At 44.7% G+C, this 12,170-nt stretch overlaps 1 protein-coding gene across 1 annotated transcript in view; it reads left to right on the plus strand.

The window, feature by feature from the left end:
- Positions 1–12,170, plus strand: part of DNMBP (dynamin binding protein) — a 61,770-nt gene that overhangs the window by 42,169 nt on the left and 7,431 nt on the right. The window contains exons 5-6 of the mRNA XM_054982724.1: positions 11,166–11,353; positions 11,800–11,899. Coding sequence (XP_054838699.1) covers positions 11,166–11,353; positions 11,800–11,899 — 288 coding nt within the window. The remainder of the gene's footprint in view (positions 1–11,165; positions 11,354–11,799; positions 11,900–12,170) is intronic.

Consider the following 12,170-nt stretch of genomic DNA (forward strand, 5'->3'; position numbering starts at 1 on the left):
GCCGTATTCTTCAACAGTTGGTCAAGACCCTCCGAGCCCTATCTGGTGGGTTGCAAGCCCCTGTAGAGCTGATGTTATTTTTTGTAGACTGATGGAAGGCTCTACTGCTAGTGTGCACTAACAGAGAGCAAGGATGCCTGTCCCCTGTCCTCTTTGCATGCAGGCTGAGAGGAACAGCGGAACAAGGAGGCAAAATCACTCAGGAGTGGAAACAACGTCTCTTTCAATACAGGCAGGTTCAGAGACTCTTCTTGTCACAGGTCTGAATGTCATGCGACTTCTTGCCATATGCTTGTTGGTCAGTGGGTCCTGCACTGACACCCGTAGTTAAAAGTGAGTCCTGGGTCTGAAAGGTTTGAAGGCCATTGTTATAAAATATGAATGAGCTAACCGTGTTTTTCCAAGAACACAACCTGAATTGGGGTATTGGAGTTTGTAGAACCTTTGAAATGGGAGGAATGGAAATCCCCATTCATAGTATCAAGATTCTTAATAAATATACAAAATAAAATGTTAGTGTTAACCATTTCATTGCTGATCAGTGTAAAGAAGGAAAGTTGGTTGTGTTACAAAGCCCTGGCTAGTGGTGCAACATATATGGGTTCTTGATTGTAAAAACTAGGGTGCATGCAAACATTTATCATTTCAGTAGAAAGGTTTCTGTGGGGGCACAGTTGTCACAAATTGTTGAAATGTATAATGTTCTTTCCTAAACTGAGCTCAGAGAAAATTGGTTCTGCATGTTTGCAGCAAAAGCTGACTATGCACAGTTCTTGATTGGCTGCAGCCGGTAGTTTCAGATCCCCACTCCTCACCTTGAGCCATTTTCAGTTAAAAAAGAATTGTGTTTAAAATAAAATAAGGAGATGGATGCACATTGAATTGCCAGTGCAGTCCTAAGCAGAGTTACACAGTTCTGATTTCATTATCTAAAGTGCGTGTATGTGAATTCATTCTCCTTAACTTCTTATGAGTTGAATATATGTGTTGCTGCTGGCCAGGAATGCTGCTCTGGCATAGCAGTATCATCTTTAAGGAACTCTCCTTAGGGGTTGGGTTTATAATAAAACCAGGTGAAGGTGCTGCTGCAAGCAGTAGATTAGAATGCAGTTTAAAGGTTGGAAGTTTTGACTCAGACATATAGTCTGTGTTGGCAAATCTGTCCAGTGTTCTGTGCCTTAAATCTGTCAAGTAAAAAGCTGGTTATGTTGGCTGAGCAGACAGTCACATAGAGAGATAAAGATGCAACTGTGTTGAGCGCATCTGTCATAGAGCAACCTATAGCCATCTCTCTGCCATTACAAATGTTTTTATCTGCTGAGGAATCGAAACAAGTTGTGTACTGCAAGCTGGGGTGGGGGGGTGGAGGTTGCATTGGCATCTTTTGCTTTAAGCTGGAAAAAGGCTGAGGTTGATCTGAGTGCCCAGATCTGCAGAACTGTGCAATTTGCTCACTGTGAACCCCCAAACACTGAGCAATTGAGGTATTATTACAAGCTGCACTAAGTGCAAACTGGGGGTAGATGGAATGGAATCTGAGGCTGTGCTTGCAATTGGTTGCTTTCTGCTTCTCCCTTCAGGATGGTTTCAAATTAATATGCTCCCAGTGTACCTTTACCTTTCAATTTTTCTTGCTGTGTGTGTCAACAATGCCCGAAGTTATCTTGTTGCTCTTTAATAAGTCTCTTATTCAGGAGCCCAAACTGTTCCCTTCCAATATTTGCAGAGAACTGATTCATCTGTTGATTGAGGGGGAAGGTAAGGTCTTGGTTCTCCTTGTGAGCAAGTAGGTTTAACCCTTCTTGGCAATCCACACTTCATTAGATATTGCACTATTTCTATATTGTGTTAGTATCATTTTCAACTGGATAGTCTTGTCCATACTGGAGAAATCCAGTTTAAACAATTGTATTATAATAAGAGTTCAATATCCAATTCTGCTGTAGTGGTTGGGCTGCAAGTCGACACTCTGCTGGTACTGAAACTGCCTTGGGCACCTGGGCACCTGATCTATGCTGGATGATGGGTGAGGAAGTATGATTCTTTTGATTATCCTCAGCCTCTCTCTCACCTTTGATATCTTAAATGTTTTTAATGTCATTTGAAATCATTAAGCATTTTGTCATTTTCTTTAAAAAGCCAAGCAGTGAGCCAAACACAGCTCCTCTGGGAGGGTGTTGCACAGTATTGGGGCAATAACTGAAAATGCCCTAGTGAGTCCTATCAGATCCTAATTTTACGTTCACCAATGAAAAAGCTGGAGCTAGGTCTCATGCAAGATCTTAAAGCTTAGGGAGATTAACACTGGATGAAGACACTGTCTGAGTCATTCTGCATCCAGACAGTTTAGGGTTGTAAAGGTCAAAACCAGCACTTTGCATTAGGTCTGGAAGCATAGTGGCAGTTGACAAACAATTGTGATATGTTCCTATCAGCTTATTCTAGCCAAAAATGGGCAAAAGCATTTTGAACCAATTGAAGTTTCTGAACAGCATTCAATGGCAGCTCCACTACTATAGCCCAATCTGGAAGTTAGTATGAATGATAGTGGCTTACATTCTATCTTTCACTAGAAGGAGCTGCTGGTAAATCAGCCAAAGGTGGACAAAGGCGTTGTAGGCCACGGCTGTTCACTCTAAAAGCCTGGAAATGAAACCAGGTCCAGGGGCACCCTCAAGTGGCGAACCAGATCCTTCAAGAGCGTTGGAGTTACATGCAGAGGAGGAATTTCCTCAGCCTTCATCACCAGCTCTGTCTTGTTTGGATTGAGTTTGAATTTGTTCGTTCTCATCTTGATCGTAATAGTTTCAACATTGGTATAAAACTATTGTGAGATTTGATAGGAGATTTGAAGTGAATTATAACACGCATGTGGATGCCAACTAGTTCTGTTTCTTTTTTTGAACAGAAGCAGGTGAGTTGGAAGGCTTTCACGGCTGGAGAATGTTGGTTGTTGCAAGATGTAGAGTATTTTGTTAGTCTGGTGTTTTTCAGGACTGGAAACCATGCCCTATTCATTCTTAAATTCTCTTTCCTGTTGAAATTGTGCTTACGCTCATGAAATTGTGCTTATGCTTATGAATTTCAGTGGCTTCCCTGTGCAATCTGACAAAGTAGTTGGATGTATTGTCCAGTATTTTAGTGTCCTGGAATAAGATACTGTGTCCTGTTTGAGTTAGGCTATGTTCAGCCACTGCTGATTTTTCAGGTTGTTAGAAACCCAGCAACTCAGGAGGTGTTGATTCTAATGCAGTATGAAATATAGCCTATATAGAGAGAGGCTATGTTCAACCACTGCTGATTTTTCAGGTTGGCCAAGTCTGCAGTGTCTTTCATGTTCTTTTATCATTGTCTGGATGCTACATACACTGTGTGGTCCCGTTGTAAACTTGTTCACAGCTACAGGGTATGCAGTATACTCCTGCAGATGTGAGGGGGTCTCTACTGTCTTTTGCTGATCGTAGCATCTGTTGTATTTTTCTGGTGGGTCTGAATACTGGTGGGTCCAAATACTGTTTGTGGGTCTGAATACTGTTCTACATGGAACATTTTGAAAAAACAGCTTTAGAATCAGCACTCCACAAACTCCACGGCATTGTTCCGTCGGCTTCTACCAACTGTGTGATGTGACTTGGAGTGGCTGGGAAAGATTGATACAAGAAATGCCCATGAGGAAGTCCCAGTACGAAACGGGGATTGGAAAATTGCTGGCTTAGACCCGTAGCGCTGTTCTTGGAGTGAGATTCAGCTCAAGGTCGCTTCCATCCGACCGGCCTTTGGTGGTTCTCAAAGCAAGAGTTCCAGCTTCAAGCCACTTTCCACCATTATTGCACCTTAAATCTGATATATGGACTCCTCACCAGTTGGACTTATGCCTGTATAGACACTGTATGAACTATACACATGATTATATAGCTGCTAGTTCTGTATTCCTTTTACTATTTATTAATGTTGTATATGAAATGTAGTGTATGAAGTATTTATGAGATTGATACTTATGACATTGATTGACACATTGTTTTTGCACTTAGCACTTTATTAAATTGGATATATTTCATACTGCATTAGAATCAACACCTGCAGACTTGGCCAACCTGAAAAATCAGCAGTGGTTGAACATAGCCTAACTCAAACAGGACACAGTATCTTATTCCAGGACACTAAAATACTGGACAACACATCCAACTACTTTGTCAGATTGCACAGGGAAGCCATTGAAATTCATAAGCATAAGCACAATTTCAACAGGAAAGAAGAGAGTTTAAGAATGAATAGGGCATGGTTTCCAGTCCTGAAAAATACCAGACTAACAAAATACTCTACATCCTACAATAGCCCTGCAGAGAAGATTAGCATATCAGGCACCAATCCATATGCAAAAGGACCTCCTCAGGATACAGTGAAGCTTTCCCTCATTAGCATTCCACACCCTGGGGAACTCTTACAGGATGACTCAGCCCAAACCCACCTTTCTGAGTAGATATAAATTACCTGCAAACATTTGCTTAACACACTGACACTGAGAGATCCCTGTCTTTCAGTGCTACACCTCTGAAGATGCCAGTCACAGCTGCTGGTGAAATGTCAGAAACCACAATGCCAAGACCATGGCCATACAGCCCGGAAAATCCACAACACCAACCTTAAATAGTTGTCAGGAATCAGTAATTGATGTCAGTGGTGACAGATTGATGTGAGAATTGGAGGTGGGTGGTGTAGTATTCTCTAGCAAGATCAAGTGCACTGCTTAGGGTTGTACTTGGAGCCAGTATTGCTGTGAAGTCCTAGTTGGTGCCCATGGGTAAACCATGCCTTTCACCAGTTTAGGTTGGTGTACTAGCTGTGCCATTCCTAGAAAAGGATTAACTGACTACCATGAAATATGTCTTGGACACTTCCAACTTGAACTACTGCAGAGCATGCAGTGTGGGACTGTCTTTGAAGATGGTTTGGAAGCTTCAATTAATTCAGAACTCTGTTGCTCACCTGTTATTGAGAATGAGTCAGTAACTCCATTTGCTCTCTTTTTTTTCCTCTCATTTTTTCAGGGCAGAATTTGAAGTGCTGATATTAGTCTTTAAAATACATAGAAATCAAAGCATACAAAAACCATATGAGAAATCACTTCAGCTCTGCAGCTCATTTGGCTAACACATCGATCTGTTAACCAAAACAAAGACTGGATCATGCTCACCCAGGAGTGTGGGGAATGACTGTCACTTTCCTGGCAGGGCTGTGGCTCAGTGGAAGGGCACACACTTTGTGTGCAAAAGATCTCTGTTTCAGTCCCTGGCACCTCCCTTTAAAGGAAGTCATGTAGCATGTGTTGGATAGACCTTCCTGTGCTTGAGGCTTTGGATAACCACTGCCTGTCAGAGTAGTCAATTGTTCAAATGACAATTGGCCCTAAACCCTGCTGATATACCCGTCTTATTTCTGTTGTAAATGTGATTCTAGGACCAATTCATGATGCTAGTATTGACCTTTAAAGCCAGAATACCTACTCCCATGTGAATTTACCTGACCACTCTTCTGAGGCACTACTTTGGATGCCCTGGCACCTGAGGTTATACAGGAAGCCACGTGAGAAAGGGCCTTCTCTATTGTGGCACCGAAACACTGGAACTCTCTCTCCCCAGGGAGATCTGCCTGTCTCTATCATTGTCTTCCGCCAGTGGGTGAAGACTCTTTTTTGTTTGGTGTTCCCTCAGTAACTGTTATTAGCCCTCCACTTTGTTTGTATGCCTATATGTTTATAAACTTTATTTCTTTGTTTTCAGTGTTTTAGATCTATTTGTATTTTAAGGACACTCTCTTTAACAAATGAGGGCTTTTATAGGAATTCCTGGCTTCTGCTGAGCCCATGCTGTATATATTCTTATGAACAGGAACACCAATGATTGAAGTTGAAAGAAGGTCTCTGAGTCACAGGCCAGCCAACTGACTTATCTGTTTATTAATCGGCTGGTTCTTCTGGTTGCCTCCCACAGGAATGAGTCTCCCCATTAAAGCTTGTATGCTTTTCTTCCTATTGGCTGCAGTGCTGCCAAGCTGAGAGTGGCAAAAGATTCTGAAACAGAAACCTGCTTTCAGCTGGAAATCAGGGCAGATTGTGTGTCACACCAATGGAATGTTCTTCATTCTCTGTGTTGTGGCTACTATGCATTGGGCAGGATTCCTGAGAATTTTTATCTGCAGGGGCAGCCATTACTCTGTTCAGCTGCCACATTGTTTCTGGTTACTTGCGTATCTTATGGCCTTGTGTGCACATTCCAGTGACAGTCACACCTTCTTGGCCTAACTCTAGCACACAACACACTTGCTGTTGGATGCTTAAGAAAGGGAAGTGTGTGGTGTGAGTGGAGAGCAGGGCTGGGAGTTGGTTGCTGGGAAAACAAAACAGTGGGCAGCTTCTCCTGGGTCTCTGGGGAGCCCTAGAGATCCTATGTTGGGGACCATCTGCCTTTTATGTGATGGAATCTTTCTAGGCTCCCAATAAAAGGGCTTCATGTTGATAGTGGAAACTGTCCAATCCATTGTAGAGAGCCAGTGTGCCATAGTGGTTAGAGTATCAGACCAGGATCTGCACCATGTTAGTCTGTAGTAGCAAAAGAGTCCAGTAGTACCTTTAAGACTAACTAACTTTATTGTACCGTAAACTTTCGAGAACCACAGTTCTCTTCGGCAGATGCATGGAGGGTAAGAAGAAACTGGTCAGCTATATAGGTGGAAAGGGGAGGGAGGAGTAGATGCAAACAGTAGCTTCTGATATGGAGATCAGTTTGCTTCTGTTAATGAAATCAGTTACTTCTGATAATGAGATAACCATTCATAGTCTCTATGCAATTCAAGTCTGACTGAGTCAAATTTACATATGAATTCAAATTCAGCAGCTTCCCCTTGGATTTTGTTTTTGAAAGGTTTCTGTTGAACTGTGGTGACCTTTAAGTCCTTGATGGAATGTCCTGGTAGATTGAAGTGTTCTCCCACTGGTTTCTGGATGTTGCCATTTTTAATGTCAGATTTGGTCCATTTATTCTTCTGCACAGAGGTTGGCTGGTTTGTCCAATGTACAGAGCAGATGGACATTGTTGGCACATGAGGGCGTATATCACGTTGGAGGAAGAGCAGCTGTAAGAGCCAGAGACAGTGTAGTTGACGCCATTGGGTCCTGCAATTGTATTTCCTGGGTAGATATGAGGGCAGATATGACCGACTATAGATTCAGCAAGTACAAAAGAACATAGGTTTTTACACAACCCACCATTGTTACAGAATTCACTACCCTAGTAGTGAAGGCCACAGAGGCATTAGCAGTTCAGAGTGCCTTGCTATGTACAGCAGGATCTGGTTTGAAAGGGCATGCACAAATCTGATGCTGCCAGAAGCATTTGTCACTGGGAGTGGGCGTGATGGAGCAGGTTGTTTAATGGAGGATAGGTCCAGCACTGGTTATTTGCCATGATGGCTAAATGGAACCTCCATGTTCACAGGCAGTTTGCCACTCACTATCAATTGCTGGAGTCCCGGAGTAGGAGATTGGCTGTCTGTCGCCTCACACTCTGCTTGGAGGCGTCTTTCAGACATCTGTGGGGGACACTGGATGCTGGTCTCGTGGGGTCTTCATCACTGCTTTTCTTACATTCCAGAAACTGGGGAGGCATAGTGGGAGAGGACGAGGCCCGTGATGCTCATCAAGCGAGGAAAAGTCATTGAGTAAACATGGGCTAAGAGAACTGTGCCTGAGGAATAAATAGTGCCACCATCAGGCCTGATTACTTTGCAGGTTCCCCATAATGACCTTTTCCAGTCCTTTGTTACGCTATTGTAAAATGATGCGTTAGCACTTCAGATTCTCACTGTGTACAACACAATCTGGTTGAAAGGGCATGTGTGTGTCAGACTGGGCCAAAGCATTTGTCAGAGAGAGTGGGAGTGAGAATGCAAATGCACACTGACCAGGATCCGCACATAGGAGAGACCACAGCCAAGCTGCTACCAGAGAATGAGCAATTGACCTGCCTCATCAAAATTCAGCCCATGTTAGCGGAATAGTGAGATCTGGCACCCAAAGACAAAAACCTGCCAATATAGTGGTGTGTCCCTACTGAGTTACTTTTATTTTTACAGTTGCCTTCTGAAAATACCACCCCCTCCCAAAAAAGCCCAGCCTAAATGTTAAGCAATAGAGCAACTTAATATCAAAAAAAGAAAACAACAGTCCCTCTTATGAAAAATATGCTCAAGAAAAGCTGACTAGAACTGGCAATCTGCATGAGATGTGGGTAGAAATACAAAGCAATTAATGGGGAGAGATCTTGCTTTTATATATCTTGATGCAGTATTTTTAAATAATCGTGAGAAGGCTCTTTATCGAAAATGCATTTTCTACAGCACTGCGCCTTTGATGGCTTGGGGTTACACAAAGTGTATCTGTCCAGTAGTAGAGATGGTGGGAACCAGTCTGAAAAAATTCCCCAAGGAATGCTTCGGGGGAGAGGAAAAGTGAGCCGTCTGTTTTCTCTTTAGAAGAACAAATCCCTTGGAAATGCCAGGCCTGGGGGTTGCTGGGCCCCAGGAATCTGCATGTGAACCTGAGCCAGAGGGCTGGCCTGGGCTAGACAGCAGCAGGTGGGATAGAAAACCAGGCAGCGTCTCTGCTTAAACCGCCACCACCGGATTGGACAGTATCCACTTTTGGAATCGCTTTTCCTGGTTAAGTTGAGCGCAGAGAGTGGCCTGCGAAGCAGCCTCGCCCTCGTGTCCCAGATTTGGCAGCCGTGTGCGCAGATGGGCCAAGATACCTTGCTGGCTTCAGAAGACGGACATGGACGGAGCTGCTTTGCGGGTCTTCTCGGCGTCTCGCTGTGTTCCGACGACATGCAAGGCCCGCCAGTTCAAGGACTCGGCTGACCAGCAGAATCCCTGTTGCTCTCTGCCCTTCCCGGTCTAGCAGCGCAGCAAACTGGCTGTCTGATCATTTGGCCCACCTGCAGGCACGCCGGTGTTTGCTGTTCCAGAACCCGTAGCGGCCCTCCCCGAATCAGATGGACGGACGGGGTGTGGTAGCGTTGGAGGTCGGATGGGGGGCTCCTCTTCTCCCTGGCGGATATCCAGCTCCAGGCTTTGGCTCCGATCGGGCTTTGGCTCTGTCGGCCGCTCCCTCCCTCGTCCATTGAGATGCTAATACCCCAAGGGGAACACTGTGTTGCTTGGGGGACAATTTCGTCCGTCTACCCCCAGATCCTTTACCGGGTGCCCACAGACAGAGCAGCAGGTGAGGATGGCTCCGGAGCTCGGCTCTGCCTGGTGAGGAACTGGGGTGCTCTGTGTGGGTTTAGTGCGTGGGGCAGGACAGGGATTCCGTCGTAAGCAACCCCCTCCCCTCCCCGCGGAGGCTCTAAAGCTGCACCTGCAGGGAAATCCTTGAAACTCAAGACACGCCCTTTCTAGTTTTGGCGCGGGGAGGGGGGCGTATGTAGCCTTGGAATGGAATGCTGCTGCTCTGGTTGGGGAGTGTGTGTGTGTGACTGGAGTTGTTTTGGGGGAAAGGGCCGGCTGGCTGTCTAAAGCTGCTTTTCCTGTAGTACCCTGATGGGTGCTTCTCATGTCCCAGAGCACTGCATGCCCTTGCCAAAACTAGGCTGTAGCTTAGGAAAGTTCACACCGCAAGACATTTGTTAGTTTGTAGGTTGTCCTGCATGTCTTTATTGTGGTTAGCACAGAGGAGCACAGCCACTCCTCTGGGAGTATCTTGGTAGACCCTAAAGCACTTAATACAGTTCCCTCTGTACATGAACTTAGTTGACCCACCCCTTTTGTTATTACACTCTGGGTGATAAAAAGCTAATATATTTGTGTCTACATGAAATGAAACTTGGGTACTTTGGGGGCTAGGAAGATATTTCACGTTTTCACTATAAGTCACACTGTGTATATGTGTAGGTCGTGAACAGTGAGGTGGTATTGGGTCTCAGCATGTGATAGACAGCTCTACACACAAGAGTAGCTTAATCCTGTTGAACTGTTTATTGGATGTCCCATCTTGTTGACATTATTTGACATACACTTTGTATTGTTACTTACTCCTTGAGTATCAGTGAGAAAGATGGACCGTAAATGGTGTGATTAAATAAAAATAAACTAGTATTCTAATAATAGTCATGTCAGTGATCCATCCCACTCAGTTTCCAGCAGTTGCAGAGAATAACTCAGTTGCTGCAAGGAACTTGATCAGGACCTGAGGTAGTAGTAGAATACATGATTACCACCCTCTGACAGGGTAAAGGTTTAGGGAGGGAGGGATGCTCTCTTGTTTAACTTTTTCCATGGATTTACCTAGATACTATTAGTTGTTATTGCTTAATTGTGGTATTATCTAGCTGAGGAGTTTTATGAAAGGTGACAAGTGTTCCTGTATTCTTTCTCTAATTCAGCAAATTCCCCACAATGAGCTTCTTCAGTAGCATCCCTTGGCTTAGTCCAGTGTTGGTGCTCTAACTCATAGGTTCACTCCACAGTGCAGATGTAGGGGACTGACTGAAGGCATTGTGGCATTTTTAAAATGCTGCTATATTGTACCTGCTTAGGAAGAAATAATAATGATTAAAAATGTGTATTTTACAATGTATTTGAGATGCAGAGAGTTTCCAATTGGCTGGACTCCCTGCTGCATATCCCATATCGTAAGATTCATGGGGGGGTCTCAGGTGTCTTATGAAGGGCCCCTGACTTAGGGGATTCATGGCCATGCAGCAGAGGTTATAAACTAGTTTAGTTTATGTGACCAATCTAGACCAGAGCACAAAGGCAAGGAGACAAGTTATTTCCCTCCTCCGTCTTAATGACGTACTGCTTCCAGTATACTCATCTCTGACTGAAAATTGCAGACTAGGGTGTTCCCCATCCTGGGAGAGAGGGAAACTGCTGGAAACATGTGGGTGGTATGGTGCATGTGTTCCTGGCAGTTCTTCCTCACCCCTGAAGCCAGCAGTGAGGCTGTCTCGTACTAAAAGGATCTTTTATCTGTGAGAAGGGCGCAGCAGGCTAGCTGGTGGTCCTCTGTGGGTTGCGTTTGACCCATGAATTCCCAGTTACCTACTACTCCCATATAAAAAGCTGCTGGCTGAAAATCCCTGGCCTAATCACATCTTCCTCTCTTTCAGAAATGACCTTGCTTTCCTCTCAGCCAGCATCCCTGGAAGCTGCGGCAGCCTCCACTCCCAACCCAGAACAAAGGATGCTGGAGAAACGGGCAAAGGTCATTGAAGAGCTCCTGCAGACAGAGCGAGATTATATCCGAGACCTTGAGATGTGTGTGCAGAAGGTGCAGGTGCCCCTGCAGGAGGCACAGGTGGGCATGGCATGTGGTTGGGGCAGGTTATGAGGGAGTTGGCATTGACCTGTGGCGGGGGTTGGGTTACCTGTATGGTTTTAATCAGCCATTTGCCAGAGGCAGAATATTACTTAATGACATGGAATAGAAACTGGAGTGCTGTTCCATGAATAGGTGGGACAGGTGCAGAAGGAAACATTTGCTCGGGGGATGTGTCCAAGTGTTCTTGTGTGTTCATGCTGGTGGTGGTGGATTACCTGGTGCCATTCTGTGTTATATTGGGCTGTCACTGGATGCAAGTCCAGGAGAATTCATAGGTGTTCTGTCACACTGTTTTGTGCTTTCAGGGAAATCGACCAAATAATATCCTGTTCTTGCAAGGACGGACATTTGTAGTTTGTCTATGGTACAGAATCTACTCTGAGATATTCTTCTTGCCCTAATGCTTCCTTGCTTCCATACAGGTGCCACATGTAGACTGTGAGGGGCTGTTTGGAAACATTCAAGGAGTAATTGCCTTTTCAAAGCAGTTACTGAGCACCTTGGAAACTGCGGATGCTGTTGGTATGTGCTTCAACCCAAGCTGCTGTTTTGGGAACATTTGCACCTAGTAATAAGAAAGGGTGGAGACAGAGCCTGATGATGATAAGAAGGGTAGGGACAAACAGTAGCACTGTTTTACAAGGTCTTCTCCAATTCATCCATCTGGTGCTCGCACTTGTGTAAGCAGCCCTCTTTTTCCTGCATCTCTCTGATGCCTAGAGAACAACCATACCTGAAATCTCATACTTTTCAATGTGGTTAGATTAGAGATGAGTTGCTGTTGCTCTTTTGC

Source organism: Eublepharis macularius, chromosome 6 (genome assembly GCF_028583425.1).
Source record: "Eublepharis macularius isolate TG4126 chromosome 6, MPM_Emac_v1.0, whole genome shotgun sequence".
Classification (NCBI taxonomy): domain Eukaryota; kingdom Metazoa; phylum Chordata; class Lepidosauria; order Squamata; family Eublepharidae; genus Eublepharis; species Eublepharis macularius.